The 14,430-nt window shown below is 55.8% G+C and overlaps 1 protein-coding gene across 1 annotated transcript in view; it reads right to left on the reverse strand.

Moving 5' to 3' along the window:
* Positions 1 to 7,566, reverse strand: part of LOC100901790 (ELAV-like protein 4) — a 42,725-nt gene extending 35,159 nt beyond the window's left edge. Inside the window, exon 1 of the mRNA XM_018640681.1 lies at positions 7,485 to 7,566. Within this exon, the coding sequence (XP_018496197.1) occupies positions 7,485 to 7,566 (82 nt within the window). The remainder of the gene's footprint in view (positions 1 to 7,484) is intronic.
* Positions 7,567 to 14,430: the final 6,864 nt, after the last annotated feature.

Here is a 14,430-nt window from a genome sequence, read left to right on the forward strand (position 1 = left end):
CTCGAACGCGTAGGCAACGATTCCCGCCGGCGATATCATGAGAACATACATAAGAAGGAATACGTTCCGATAGCCAACCTACAAGTGGAGAACGACGGAGGGAGTCTGCCCGCGATAGAGGGACCGAGAAGTAGTGATTTGTCGTGCGTCGAATATCAAACGGCACCGACGGCCTCGTCCAAGGGAGCGGGGAGCGAGCGGGTGAGCTTCACGCCAAAACCGATACTAAACGTCGCTCCTCGAGGATCTCCCCGGGACGGGGCGAGCTTTGATGCTCCTCCGACAGCGTAAATATTGAATATACGCATCTCTCTTTATAGATATTTCGGGAGATACGCCGAGCACGGTCTGTGTGTCCGGAGCGATGCGTTCGCTCGGCTATGTAACTGGTAGGTTTTACGGGGGACCGTTCGATAGCGATCTTTACGACGGCATGGAGCATCCCTCCGCCCCCGCATGAGTTCGAAGTGTAATTATTTAGATACATATTCTATTTGATCGGGATCGTCATGGTCTGATCGCGCACGAGTTGGCGGGATCAAACAAATGCGGGTGAGCTCATCACGACGGCGGCGGCGTCCTTATCGACTGGGAAAGAATTCCTGCTTCGGTTCCCTCTATCGGGAACCTGCTTCGTTCGTTCGTTGCGGTGTCGATGTCGTTCGAATTCCCCGATTCTTCGGGAGCTCTGTCTGGCTGACGATGTGTACGTTCGCCCGGCTTGCCGGCTGCATGGCTGGCTGGCGGCTTGTTCGCCCGTCGGCTTGCTTGTCGTCATCCATCGGACGACCCTCCGACGACCTGATCGTAACGTCGTCGTCAGCCCCCGGCGGCGTGCGGCCCCGTCCACAGTGTCGACCCGCCGCCGGCCGCGTCGTTGCCACTACGCTCGCTGCCGCAAGCCCGAGCATTGGTTGGTTCGCGGACGACGTTAAATCGAAAATCAATCTATCCATCCTAAAGCCGTGTGCTCCCCGCACTTCTTCGCCCACTCGGCCACCCGTTCGCTCGCTCGCACGCTCACTGGTCGGGACGACTTGCCGACTAGCTCGGCGAGCTAGAATACACCCACACTCCGTCCGAGTCACCCTCTCCCCCACCCTGTTTCCCCTCCCCGGCGAACTGCAAATCAGCGAACCGAGCCGCGAACTTGCCGTCCCGTCGACGAATGGCTCACTACCCGACGGTCAACGAGGAATAGCAGCGCTCCGGATGGATGTGCATATGCGGAATTAGATTCGAACAGAATTCCTCGATTCGAGATCGCTGAAATTTCCCTCTGATCCGTCGCTTCCCGGGGAAAGAGCGATGGAGCCACCGGTTCCTCGTCCCGGTCCTCTCAAACGTCCCCCCTCGTTGTTGTGGCGAGCGATCCTTGTTTGGCTCGCTGAGCTCCTGAATGGGTTGGCTATCCGTCTTACCGGCTACCTGGTCAAAAGTGGTAGTCTTCGCCTCGTAGTTTTCAGGAGAAGTTCCGGCCTCTGCAGTCCGGGCGGGCTGAGGTTGCGGTCTGTCAGACAGCGAGGAAGCTTGTTCGCTCATTTCGCTGCCGCCGCCGCGCACACAAGAGGATGTGGAGCTCATGTAGGAGCAAGTATACGCGTGGAGAATCAGACGGGCATGGCCGCGAGATAGCCACGTCAGGACGGGAACGAACACTGGCGAGGGAAAAAGAAAAACAGCTCGGGGCATGGCCTGTTCGCTGGATGACCAGGGCTCACCGAAAGCATCTGCCGAGCGGAGGACAAGCGAGGCAGGAGGACTCGCTCGCTCGCTTGCTGGCTCGCTGATATGTTTGTCGTTGTCGAAGTCGACGAGAGTTGTCGACGCTCGTCTTTCCGCACGCTTGAACGGCTCTGCACTAAGTTTCAACAAAGCGCCCAGCCGAGAGAACGCGTCTCCGAGCTCGCTTCAGCTCGGCTTGGTTTGCTCTGGCCTTTGGCGTGTCCGAGCAGTGAGCGTCCCCGGACTCCCCGAGCCCCAACGAATTCGCCTCTTGATAACCTACTACTCGCATCCCGAGTCTCCTCTACCGCTCGGTCCCTTCTAGCGGCGTGGCGCTTTCCGGTCGAGTGGAAGTCCTCGCTGCACCCGAAGAAACAAGCACGACACTCCGCAGTAATCTTCTCCGTTTAGGCGTATTCTTCATCTTTCGTGGATTGTTAGAACGCTTGCTGATTGAGTTGGGCACCACTCGAGTGATGTCTCTCGTCGAGACAACCCTCGTCTCTCAAGTCCTCCTTTCATTCTAAAAGTTCGCTCTTCAGCCTTTCGTGTTTCACGGCCCATGAGCCATGGAAATCGGGACGGGCCAGCTCAGTGAGAGAAAAAAAATTAAAATCGGTACCTTGTTTTTTACCCTCGACCCTGAAGTTCACCCTCAAGACGCCCAGCTGCACCAGGGACTCATCCGTCTGAACAGTCAAACTTAGTCTGTCCAATATCGGTCAACCATATTAAACTCATGGAATTCTAATCTTCCGCGGAATTCGAATTTCTCAACTCGCACAGACTCATACTTCACCCATGTTACACCGGCGCCTCGGAGTAGCGAATGGGTATTTTTTTCCCCCGGCAAAACACCGCGAGGAGAGCTCGGCAGTTTGAAGCTTTTGTGTGTTAGAGTATGTTTGGACGAATGTTCCTCGCACACGTACATGTGTACGAGGAACTCCACGCGAGTCGCTCGTCAGTGGACGGGACTGCATTTTGAAATCTGCGTCACGGACTGGTCGTTCATATGTTCCTGCGTGTTTCGACCCGACGATGGCGGAGACCGACGTCGCCGCAGTATTTTTGCTATTCCCTCCCTGCTCCGTTCCTTGCCTCGATGATCTAAAGCACCAACCGGAACCGCTGGTCAGACGATTAAGTTTAGGGTTGGAACATTCTGTTCGAAGTGTTCCCTCGTCCCGCTCACATCGAGCACAGAGAGCGTTTGGTACCCGTTTAGCATGGAACTGCTGCTCATGGTCTCTTGCTTCAGCTGGTTTCCCAACTGCTCCTGGTTCTCAGAGCTTGGGGTTTCCCAACTGCTCCGGGGCCTTTTGTGTTCTCCAGAACCCTTGATCCATCCTTCGGACCCGGGCTCGTGGAGAACGCTCCGTCCTGGCACGTTGGTTTCAGTGACCTCGGGGAGAAGAAGCTCCAATAATAACAGTAATTGGTCAGAAGCGGTAATGAGGTCAGAAGCAGGAAATACTACTTTTCCGGATCTGGAACTTGCGCGAGCGGACGCTGTCACTCGCGGGGGGGAAAAAGCTCCAGCAGCCACCGACTGATGTCATGACAGCGGCTTATGTAGTTCTTTCTCGGAATAATGACATGTCAAAAGCGGACACCAACAACGACAACTGCAAGCGCCCAGCTGCCCCGAGATCCGCAGTGGCAGCAGAAGGAACGAAACAAGAAAGACGACGAGAAATGAAGAAGGAGAAGGACACCGACCGGGAACTATGTGAGAGGGCGTTGGCTGTGCCGCTAAAAAGTGAAAAACGACAGGATTAACTTTTAGCTGTCAGCTGCCGGTCTGGCTTTGCTCGCTAGCTGGTCAGATGACCTGTCTTCCTCCCTGCGAGCAGTCTCATTCCCCACCGGTGTCTTTCGCTTCCTCCTCATCTTATCGGTCTGTCCATTGGTCGGCCGATCGCTCGTAGGTTCGTGCGTTCGTTCGTCCGCTCGTTGCAGTGAGTAGGGTAATGTTATCCCGGCTTAATAAGTCCCCTGTGCAACTGCGGACAGCTTCTCACCGGTTGCTCCAAACGGTGACGACGTCCGAATCCAGCGACGGAGGAGTGGCGGTTCTGGTAGTCCCCCGACCGCTGCCGGTGGGACGAGCTACCGCACGAGCAGGCGAACGGAATTTATTTTCCTAGATCAAGCAACCTGTGAGATGGAACACTTCCACGAAGCGGAAAAGTGTCGACAACGACGAAAGGCTCAGGGGGGAAATTCAGGAACATGACTTGCTCTAGTCCCGAACACAGTCTAAACCGAAGCGTAAACAGGAGGAAAAATCATCTGCATCTCCTCCTTCTTGTTTCCATGCCGCCGTCTCTCCGAGAAGTGAGTGCCACTACAGATGCTAGAGAGACGGATGGATCCAATTCGGCAGACGACCTTCTCCTGGGTTCGGCTCGTTCCGTGCAGATTCCATTGAACAGGCAAAAGCGTATGTGTCTCTTTTATTCGTTCTTTTCTTTCAAATGCGCTTCCCCACTTTTCCTCTCTCTGTTCCAGCCCTCTTCTCTTGTGCCCCGTTCCCCCCCCCCCCCCGACGCTTTTCCTTTATCTCCCAGCGGTGCTTTCCGTGCTCCGTCTCTTTCCCTTAGGAGAGAGACAGGGAATCTAATTTTGTTCGTTTCTCGCCGGTTCCTTCCTTCCTTTCTCGATTCCTCCATCCACAAACCCATCCACACAATCCGTCTTGTGGTTCCTTCCGTGGTACTTCGCTTATTTATGGCTCTTTCTCCGCTTCCCCTCCTTCTAATTCTCCGCATTTCTCCCCGCTATCCTTGCTTTCCAGCTCCTAATCTATCAGATATCCGAACCCTTTGCCGTTCCGAGAGTTCGCGGCTTTTCAATTTCGAAGCGATAGCGGAGGAGGTAGAAAACGGAGGAATCGGAATCCGGGAGAAAAGGACGCAAATACGCATGCGTGCACGCCTGGCTGCCCGCACGTCCCATGCAAACGTCGTTACGCGAGCTGCGGCGGCCACGCACGCTCGCAGGCGAGCACCGCCATGGCCTCGCACGATTTCATAGAGACAAGAAAACAGGACAGCGGCGAAAATCTGACACATTGTGCAGGTTCATAATTTACCTTTAAAACAAAAGATTGTCATGCTCGCTGTCTCGGGACCCGGCTCGCTCGCCTGCGCGACCCGTGCTGTTTCCGTCCTGTCAGGCTCGCCGGCCTGAGGGACGACCGACCGCCTTGCGAGCTTGTTGCTGCTCTCTTCCTCCGGTCGTTCCATCGCAGTCGAAATCACGTGTGGGCCCGCCACAACACCGACCGCAAGCAATGCAACAGGAACGATCATTTTTCATTCGTCCACTTCGCAAAGCAGCAGCCGTCGCAACATTTCGCTGACCAATACGACCAACAAGCCGGCCAGGCAGAACACGACTTGCGCCGAAGGTTTCCTACCCAGAAGGCTTGCGACTGCTCCCTCGCTGCTGGCCGGCGATTCCATCGCCATCGTTATTTTTTTTCCCCGATAGAATTTCCCGGGTTACTCCGGCCGGCCGAGGGTCGTCGCTAAGCGCGTCCCCACGCTGGCGAGAGTCGTCCTGACTGCGTGAGTACATCCCTCGGGGTATGACGATTCACAGGAGCCGAGGCTCGAGTTAGTCGCGACCGATCCGCCGCAATAATGTCGAGTACGCCGCGCCGCCGCCAAAGCGCGCCGTGATCCTCAGCAGAGAGCCGAGCTGTGTGAAGGGAGAGCTGGAGGCGAGAGCCGGAGACCACATGCCGCCCGTCCCTAATCCAATATCAATATCTGGTTAGCGTTGTAGAACTCCAACATAAAACAGGGTCGTCCGGGCAGCTCGAACTGCGCTCAGTAGAATATTCATTAAAGGCTCCGGTTGGGGTCGGGCCGCCGCTGCTGCCGCCGCCGAAGGGCCTGCGGTAATGGAAGTGGCATCGTCTGTTTCCTCTTCCTTCATTCGGCGATTCTCTGTCGCGCTCTCAGTCTAAGTGAGTTGGTCGCGCGTATCGTCTGCTCGAAGTCGTTCGCTCCTCTTCTCACGCAGCACCATCAGCAGCTGCTGGCAAAACATTAGTCCTAAGGGACAAAATCTTAATTCGGTGCCAGCATGAGCCCAGAGACAAACTCAGGTGCCATTAGGTAACATAACCACTCCGACTCCGTTCCGCGCACACCGCGTTCGGAAGGCGAGTTACGAGGTAATAGAGCGGAGGAAACGAAGAGCAGGAGGCAGAGCGGAGGCTCGTGATCTATCTCTGATGGAGGCGACGGCGAAATAAGCGTGATACGACCCCGGGCTTGGGTTTCATGAGAAGGAGCGACAGAAGGGAAAGAAAGACTTTTTAAAAAGTCATTTGCTTAGCTTCGCCGCGCGAGGTCGTCGCCGCTCTGGTCGCCATGCTTGGCAGGAGATCTCGGAAGAGGAGGGAAATTCACCTGAGAGCGTCCTAGTCGGCCCGACTAGTCTCCTCGGCTTGACATGCAACGTTGTGCTTTCAGTTCTTGTTCCTTTCTTTATTTTTTGCGCTGCCTGCTCGCGTGTCCTCTCCGCTGTTTCTTCGGCTGGTTGGGTGGTCGGTGGGATGGATAGACGGATGGATGAACGAACGAACGGATGGATGAAGGGAGGGACGGACGGACACGCCGCCATCGTCGCACACCTCCTCCGGCCCGGTCCGAATACCGCATCGCTCCCTGCCAGTGCGAGAGTCCTCCTCTTCCTCCGCGCTGCCCCTGGTAAATTACGCGGAACGGTGGACAGCCAGCCGGCCAGCCAACCGACCGGCCGGCCGGGGAGTCAGTCGGCGTGCTGCTGCTGTGCCGCCGCCACCACCACGGGGAAGAGGGGAAAAAAGCTTCAAGCTAAGGGAGCCGCCCTGGCGAGAAAGCGACTCGAGTCCACCTTCGGATGTGGCTGGCGAGCACCGAACGAGTTGTTCCCAGTGAGTACATTTCCTCTGCTCGGAGAGCACAGCATGTCGCTAACGAATCATGCCACTTGCAGCGGAGAACAATCGAACGGCTCAACGAGATTCAAGCAGCACCGTCCCATCTCCATGAGGAGAGCGAGTTTTGAATGGGGTATTCGAAATTTAAATTCCTCCGGAATCCCGGGAGCAGTGGCTGCGACTACCTGTTGCCGATTATAATAATTCAATCCTCTGATTCAGCACTGGGGATCCTCCCGCTCAGACCGACGGAGAGCGCGTGAAGAATCTTGAGAAGGATTATCCTCCCTGGGCTCAGATGGCGATTCACTGGAGCACTCTCCCACTCGTTCGGTCTTTTTTGTGGCGTTCTATCTCTGTATGCACAGGTCGGCCATTACCGCAGTAACAAAGGTCCGGTACGATGCATCTTCGGTCTGCGGCTCGAGTCGAGTCGGCGCTCTGCGATTTTATCCCGAGCCCCAGTAGACCAACGTCGATTCGCTCCGAGGGTCGATTCGACGAATGGTCCCCAATTCGAGGACCTTGCCCCGACCTGGAGCTCGAGCCTGGATATCGATTGCTCTGGAGCTCCTCAAAATTATAATCCACAGTGTTGTGTTACCATTACTCGGAAGCCTCACTGAGCTAGTACAAGAGCTCCAAGACTCGACTGCTCATCCGAGCTTCGCCGGTAGGCAGCGGGAAGCTCGGTACCCCTCTCCCGATACATCGGCGACGGCAGCGAGGAACACGCGTGCCGGAGGTTGGTAGGGGAAAACTCTGTCTACGAGTGAGTCATACGACCGGCTGGGGATAATATTAACGAAAGTGGACTTACCTGTAACCTTGTCTCGTATGAGTTTGCATGACTCAACTTCGCCTATCGAAGAGAAGAGAGAGCGTATCTCCTCCTGGGTCATGGTCTGCGGAAGGTAGTTGACGATGAGATTTGTTTTGGAATCCTCGCCCGCGCCGGCCTGTTGGCTGGGGGAGTGTAGGCCATTTGTCTGCGGCCCAGGTGACTGGGACTGCGACTGCGCTTGATTTTCTATGCCGTTCATTTCGTAATCTGGAATGAGGAACAAAGCAACATATTCAATACTCGTTCTCCAAATAATTCCGCTCGTATTTTTCGTTATCGGCGCCGAGCTCGAACGAAAGGTTTCGTGCTTCGTATTTGCTAGTCCATCGCGCGCTTGTTCGGCAAGCTTCTTGCCTGTCCGGGCAGGCAGGCAGGCAGGCGGGAGGGTAGGTCGGTCGGTTGGTCTCTCGCTTGCTCGGTGGCTCGCTTGCTGGGGTTGACACCCCGTCAAAATGTCACGAGAGGCGCTGGCGGCTTGTCACTCTCTTGGTCGAAGCACGCCGACATAATAGAGAAAAGACCAACGAAACTCAAGGCAGGCAAGCAAGCCAGCCAGCGGGCGACGGGCAAGTCCTTTAGAGCGTCTCTCCCGCCTCGTCCCTCTTGCCTCCCAGCAACGAAGAAGCAAGCACCCACATATTGGCTGTTCGTTCCTCCTTACGCCGGCCGCCACCGCGTACGTTATTGGCTGGGTGCGCAGTGCGCGTGTGTGCGCAGGAGACTTTCGTACACAAGTCGCTTCCTTTAAAAAGTCGAACACCGGGATGAATTGAGAGAAAAAAATCCAACCGAAGCTGTCTACGAAGGAGAACGAAAACACGAAACAACTCCTCAACTTCGACGCCCATAGAGCCGCTGAGCGAGGGAAAGACGGGACTCGGGGGGGAAGGTCAGGTAGAGGCATGAGGGGAAGGAAAATGCCCAGGGCGAGAACCGATTCGAAACCTTACAAGCGTATGTAGTCTTTTGGATATTTAAGTTTGCACAGGTTGCGATCGACCCACGGCTAGTCGCCGACGGGGAGGCTGACTGATGGACCAAATCCCGCGTGCCCGGCTTGACCTCATCCCGTTTTTCGCCAGCTTGCGTGCCCCGCCAGTTGGCCTGACATCCTCGATAGGGATGTTAGGTACTCGTGACAGTTATTCTTCCTAGCTCCGCCGGGACGGAGACACCTGCGGCAGTCGATCCATTTTTGACACTGCGCCGAGTAGTGACATTTCCTGACCCCGCGCTCAGGCTCCGCGCTGGAGTCGAAAGAGCAAGACTGCGCCTGGAGCTCGTCGCCGAACAAACGGATGGAGTCCCGCAGAGACGGGTCCGAATCCGAATAAGGGAACGAACATACCGGTTCTCCCCGTGAGTCCGAAAGGAGCCCGTTTTCGCAATACGGAGCGGCGTTTTGGAGTTGGCCAATGGAAAGAAAAAACGTCGTCGTCGACAACCGCGGCCATGGAGGGAGATTACCGCTATGTCCGGTCGGTTTCCCTCGTTGAGGACCGGTAACTTTTCCGTATCCGGTTCCCGAGAGGACCGAGACTCAGCGTTGAACACTGGGATCGTAGATAGACAAGAGAACGGTTTGACGTAGGTACTTCGGAGGACGGGCTGAGCGCGATTTCCTGTATATTGACTCTGTACGTCTTCGGCAACTCATGGTCCCGCGTCCCCGTTTTCGGGGCAACAAACATTCGACTGCTCGCGAATGACATCGGTATTGGACGAATGCCGTGGCAGTCCACGTTTCCGTTCATTTCCTGGGAGTCCGAAAAAAGCAGCCTGGGTCTATGAGGCTAAAAAGGGCGCAAAGTGGTTCCCTGCCGTGTCCATGCACTCCATCTTTTTCGGCGACTTCAGCCACTCGACTCCATGATTCGGATGAAGAACGGCGAGAACGAGAAGCAGGGGAAAAACGAGAGGAATGGGGAGGGAGGAGCTGCCATCGGCCGCACAAAGCGCGATGACAAACAGTTCTTCTTCCTCTCGTCCTCATCTCCCCTTATTCAGCTCGTCGGTTCGCTGGCTGGCTGGCTGCTCATTTCGTTCTTCTGCTCCATCGAGACGAAGACTGAGATAAGATACCCACTATGGAGTGGAGGACGAAGCCGGGAAAACGAGCGACTGTCGGAACGACGCACGGACCGACCGCTCAGCCGGCCCAGCGAGCCGTGGGTTTCTCGGACACCGAGCCAGTCCGTCAGCCAGCTAGACGGACGGTCGGTCAGTCAGTCGGTTGGTCGGTCCGTCGCTCGCATAACTCCCACTCAGCCCGGTGCAGGACGAGGGCTCAGGGGCGAAAAGTCGACACCTCGTGACCAACTTGCCACTAACACGCGTCCAAGCGAGCGGGAAACGCCCGCGGCTGCGAGGAGCCAGCCGGCAACGGAATCGCGTGCTCGCGCGTATTGCTTTGACATCGACCGAGATTACAGATCGCCGAACAACACGATTCGTATTTACATTCGCAGACTCGCTCGGCCGACCTCTGTTTTTCCCTCCACTGCACTAGTTGACGATCTGATTAGAAACTGAGGTCACCGATGAAGCTCGACGAATATCGACGAATACCGGCGAGCAGTCTATCCGCTGACTCCAGGTACGGCTCAATCGCGAGTCAGTGCGACCGACCGACCGTTTGTACGCTGGCTCGGGAAGAGTCTGTGATGAAACGATCAGGAGCGCGACGAGCTAAATTGATTGAGGCGCGGAACATTTCCCCTTGCGAGCTCCTCCTCCCCGCCCCCCGTGTACGCTAGCCGTGTAACTCGTTTGCATGCTCAACTTTCCGCCCGGTTCCGGTACCCCCGCAACGCAATTTGCCGCTCCATAATTAAAAGGAGCTCATTCATTCCGATGCAAGAGAAGCAAGCTCGATAATGAAATATTCCTGGCGGAGGAATTTCGCTTCGGTATGAGAGAGATGTTCCAACTGGAAGCCAGCCGCAGTTTGTCTGCTCGCCGTCGACATGCCTTCGGATGTTCGGATATTTCATTATTCGTGCGGGATTTGTTCCATTCATTCGACGCAGGTGGTTAGAGCGCGCCCGGTCGCGAGTAAGTTTCGCAGCGATTTGTCACAGCGCAGTCCCGCCATAGAAAATGAAGTCGACATTTGCAAACACCCACGGGGAGAGTCTCGCGGGACGCGATCCTCGCTACCAGGATCAGGGCCGGCCCGCTCAGAATCCCTGAATTCCTCCATTAATGGATTCTTCCGGGAGCTAAATTCCACTCCGCTCCGACCCGGAGCAGAATCCAGCTCAACGAACTATATCTCATTTGTCGACGACGGCTTTGAGGATTTATCGAGACCGACGAGGGAAGAACCGGCGATGGCCCGCGCAGATGTATTTGAACAATATCTGCGGTGGGATCCACCGAGTGAATCGATGAAACATCGAATACGTGGAAGCTCGCAATGCACGAACAGATCTATTTATGAGCGGAACAATTACAACGGCATCCATCGACTGACTGGGGCCCAGGCTGGCGGGGTTGCCGACATTTTGGTCCCGTCGACGAGGTACTACTCAAACATATGCTATGGTGTCATCACGAATGACGTCTCTATACAGCTCGTCCGCCTCCCTCAATGGTACAACAATACGCTCAGCTCTAGGGCGGAGGCCCGACACTAGATTGAAATATCTATTTGTTTGCTTGCTCGCTCGCTCGGGTGGATGCATGCACTAGTACGAGCATGCATTCGTGATAATCTCCGAATGAGCCGACGGGCGCAGTCATCAAGAGATACCGTCTAGGATCGAAAACTCCGAGACGTCCACGCCATTCGAAGCAAGACGCTCCTGTAAATCCATGATATAACCAAGGGTTCACCGTCCCTTGGTCAAAAGAGACCATCCGTCGATCGCTCGGAGTTTCGAAATTTTCCTCGCATCGAGGCTGCCTCGGAAAGTCCGAGGATTCGGGACCTCGTAGCGGAGCCAATTATTATTCTTGGAGTTCCCGGAACACTCAGCCACGGAGTTTGACGGGAACAATATTCGGTGCCTTCGATCATGTTCCGCCTCCGGGAAACCAGGGCAACACCAACCCGACCTGCTCTCGTCAATCTGCGGGGCTTCAGCACGGCTTTCAGAGGACTAGGGGAACAGGGAAAGTAAGCGATAGACTGAGAAATGGCTAAGTAAGTGAACGGATGATCGAACGGACGCCTAGCTGTACCGAATCAGCATCTGAATGCCGTATACAAAGATAGTGCATCGCCCGCATAGATTCGCGCCGACGTCAAGGATCAACGCGTTTAATGGATTCCAGTTTTATCTGATTACCAACGTCGGCGGCGGGGGTGACGACGGCCGTCGAGTCGTCGCGGCCACGACCCGGAGACAGCGGCATTGATCGTATCCAGCAATGGCAGTTCCCCTCGGATGCTCTCCGATGCTCAGACATGACTTGCTATAAGGCGACCCTCGACTGGGCACTGGATAGCAGACTGACTTTCACGATTTTTTTATTCAGACGTTTATTCTTCCTCGTATGGGATTTCCCTCGAATTTTCGCGAAAGTGAAGGATGCGACCTCGCATCATCATCTCTATTTCTTAGAATCGAGAGGCTTCTTCAGGAGTCCCCAGGAATACATGGGATGCGGAGGGTGTCTCTGGAGAGTCCGGAACAAGGAAGCACGCGCACTTGCGAGTGCAACGACGGGTTGTCGGCCGCCCTTGCTGCTGGTACCGAACAGACACGAGAATAAAAGCAAAGATATGTTCTCCCGTTACGATGCTTCCTTCTTTGAACGGCTTGCTTTGTCTATTGTTGCTCTCGCGAACCGGCGGACCGACGAAAGGCTAGACCGGCGAACAGGCAGTTGGTCCACTCGCGCTAGCAGTCGGCGGCGCACTGTTTCGAGCGCCCCCTTCTCGGGATCATCGCTTCGTATGCGACGCCCCCTCCTGACCTCGGGGGATCGCAGTCGATCTACTCGAATCATCCGGAGATGATGCAGTCTCTCCCAACTGCACAGCTGCGATTCAAACGCGAGTCGAATGACGGTGACAGCGGAGGATTCCAGACGGCTCCGGTGATTCTCTAAATCGAATTTAGACAACTCCAATTTCGACAAACAGTCCATTGATCCGAGAACTCTGAGGAGACGGCTCCGGCTTGCCCGCCGATTTGTATATCGTTTCGCGCGCAGGCAGGCCGCCGTCCTTCCGTCCCCTCGTCCACCGAAGCGTAGGAGCGACTGAGCAGCCAGGCAGTCGGAGAGACAGCCAGCCAGCCAGTCAGTCAGTCAGTCAGCCACCTATCCGTCAAAATTGATTTGAGCGGAGTCCGGGTTTATTTTGGAGTCTCTCAGCGGTCGCTATGGCAAAAAGAGAACTCCCAGGACTGCGGCGCTCTCGCACTCTCTCTCCAAAGAGTCGTCACCGTTGAATTTCCCGCGCACTTTCCGCGACTTCCGCGGCGAATGCTACGCTTTCCTGAGATTTTAATGCCGTAGCTCCTCCCCGAGCGAGCAGGAGAAAATTGAGCGCCCCATCCGAGTCGTTCGATATAATTCTCGTCGCAGTGACATGCGGATAAGTTACGATTCCCCTACGAATAATCGCGGAACGAGCGATCCGTAGGGAATGGCATAACTCGCATCGAGTGAACGACTACGAGTTTTTCTTTCCTGCCTCAATTAGTCGACTCGAAAAATCCTCGAACAAGGGATTGTCGTGGGGTGGGGCGCCACGGGCTAGTTCCCCTGGTTAGCGGGGCAAGCGGCAAAACCGAGCGAGCATACGTTGGAACTCGCGTTGCATGGGCGCCCCCCGTCCAACCACCCACCCACCCACCCGCCAGCCCACTCACTCGTTCGTTCGTTCGGTCTCCTCCGCCGCCGAGCTAATACATATTGATGCATGGGGCGGTTGTGACGGTAGCGGTGGCAACAGAGGAGGCTTTGCCGCAAATTCCCTGCACCCCAATTAAGCTTTTCAGAAGAAGGAAACTGTTTGTCACCGTACGCACACCAGTTCAAGCGCTTCGTCTGCTTGCCCCATTCGTTTCCTTTTCCGCCTTGCCTCCCTCCAGCCGCCCCACAACCCTCCAGTCAGCATCGGGAGGGCTCCCCTACAGAAAGTGTGGGCGTTGGGTTCAAACGCGTTCAGCCGTACAAGTAACAACAGTATTGTTCTACGGCCAGCATCCGATGGTGGAAGGGGTCAGCAGTCGGGGAGGGAGGGGGGCCGGGGGAGCGACCGGAGACGGGCAGCTCGGGGCATTAATTGGGTCTTTGTCGTATCAGACATACACTCACTCACTCACTCTTTCGCACACGCATACAAGTACGCACGCACGAAGTGGGCGTTCCAAGAAGAATGCTTTACTGCCTCCTCCTCGGCCTCCCGCTCGCTTACTCCCTCCGGCTGGCACACCGGGAGCCGGGGCCCTCTTATTATTGAGGGAAGAGCTAATTCAAGATGCAGATGCCGAAAGTGTTTGAAGGGCACCGATCGGGCTTCCACACCGGGACTCCCGGGACAACGAGCGATGCGGGAGTGGAGTCCCAGCCCCTCGTCGTAGGCCCATGGTCGAGAGCTTGCGGGGGACGGCTGAACGACGCCAAACACCAAATCAGAGGGCAGCTGTCCCGAGCGCTAACCCAAGCACATACTTAGACTGCGCGGCGCGGAGTGGGCAAGTGAGCAACCGATCAAACGGAGGACAGCGATCGAGCTCTCATCATGGCCGCGATGATATGGTGACACGAGGACACACACACCGAAAGATGGGCGGAGGGGCATGAGGAGGCGACAAACAGCGGAAAAACGAGTTGACTGGCTCTGCCTGTAAGAGCCTCTCCGACGGCAATCCGAGACGCACCGTGCTGATCAGACATACATGAAAGCACAACTCTTTGCATATGGAAAACCCTCGCTTGGAGCCTTTTGCGCGAGTCGCCACTC

Source organism: Galendromus occidentalis, unplaced genomic scaffold (genome assembly GCF_000255335.2).
Source record: "Galendromus occidentalis unplaced genomic scaffold, Mocc_1.1 scf7180000077496, whole genome shotgun sequence".
Taxonomy (NCBI): domain Eukaryota; kingdom Metazoa; phylum Arthropoda; class Arachnida; order Mesostigmata; family Phytoseiidae; genus Galendromus; species Galendromus occidentalis.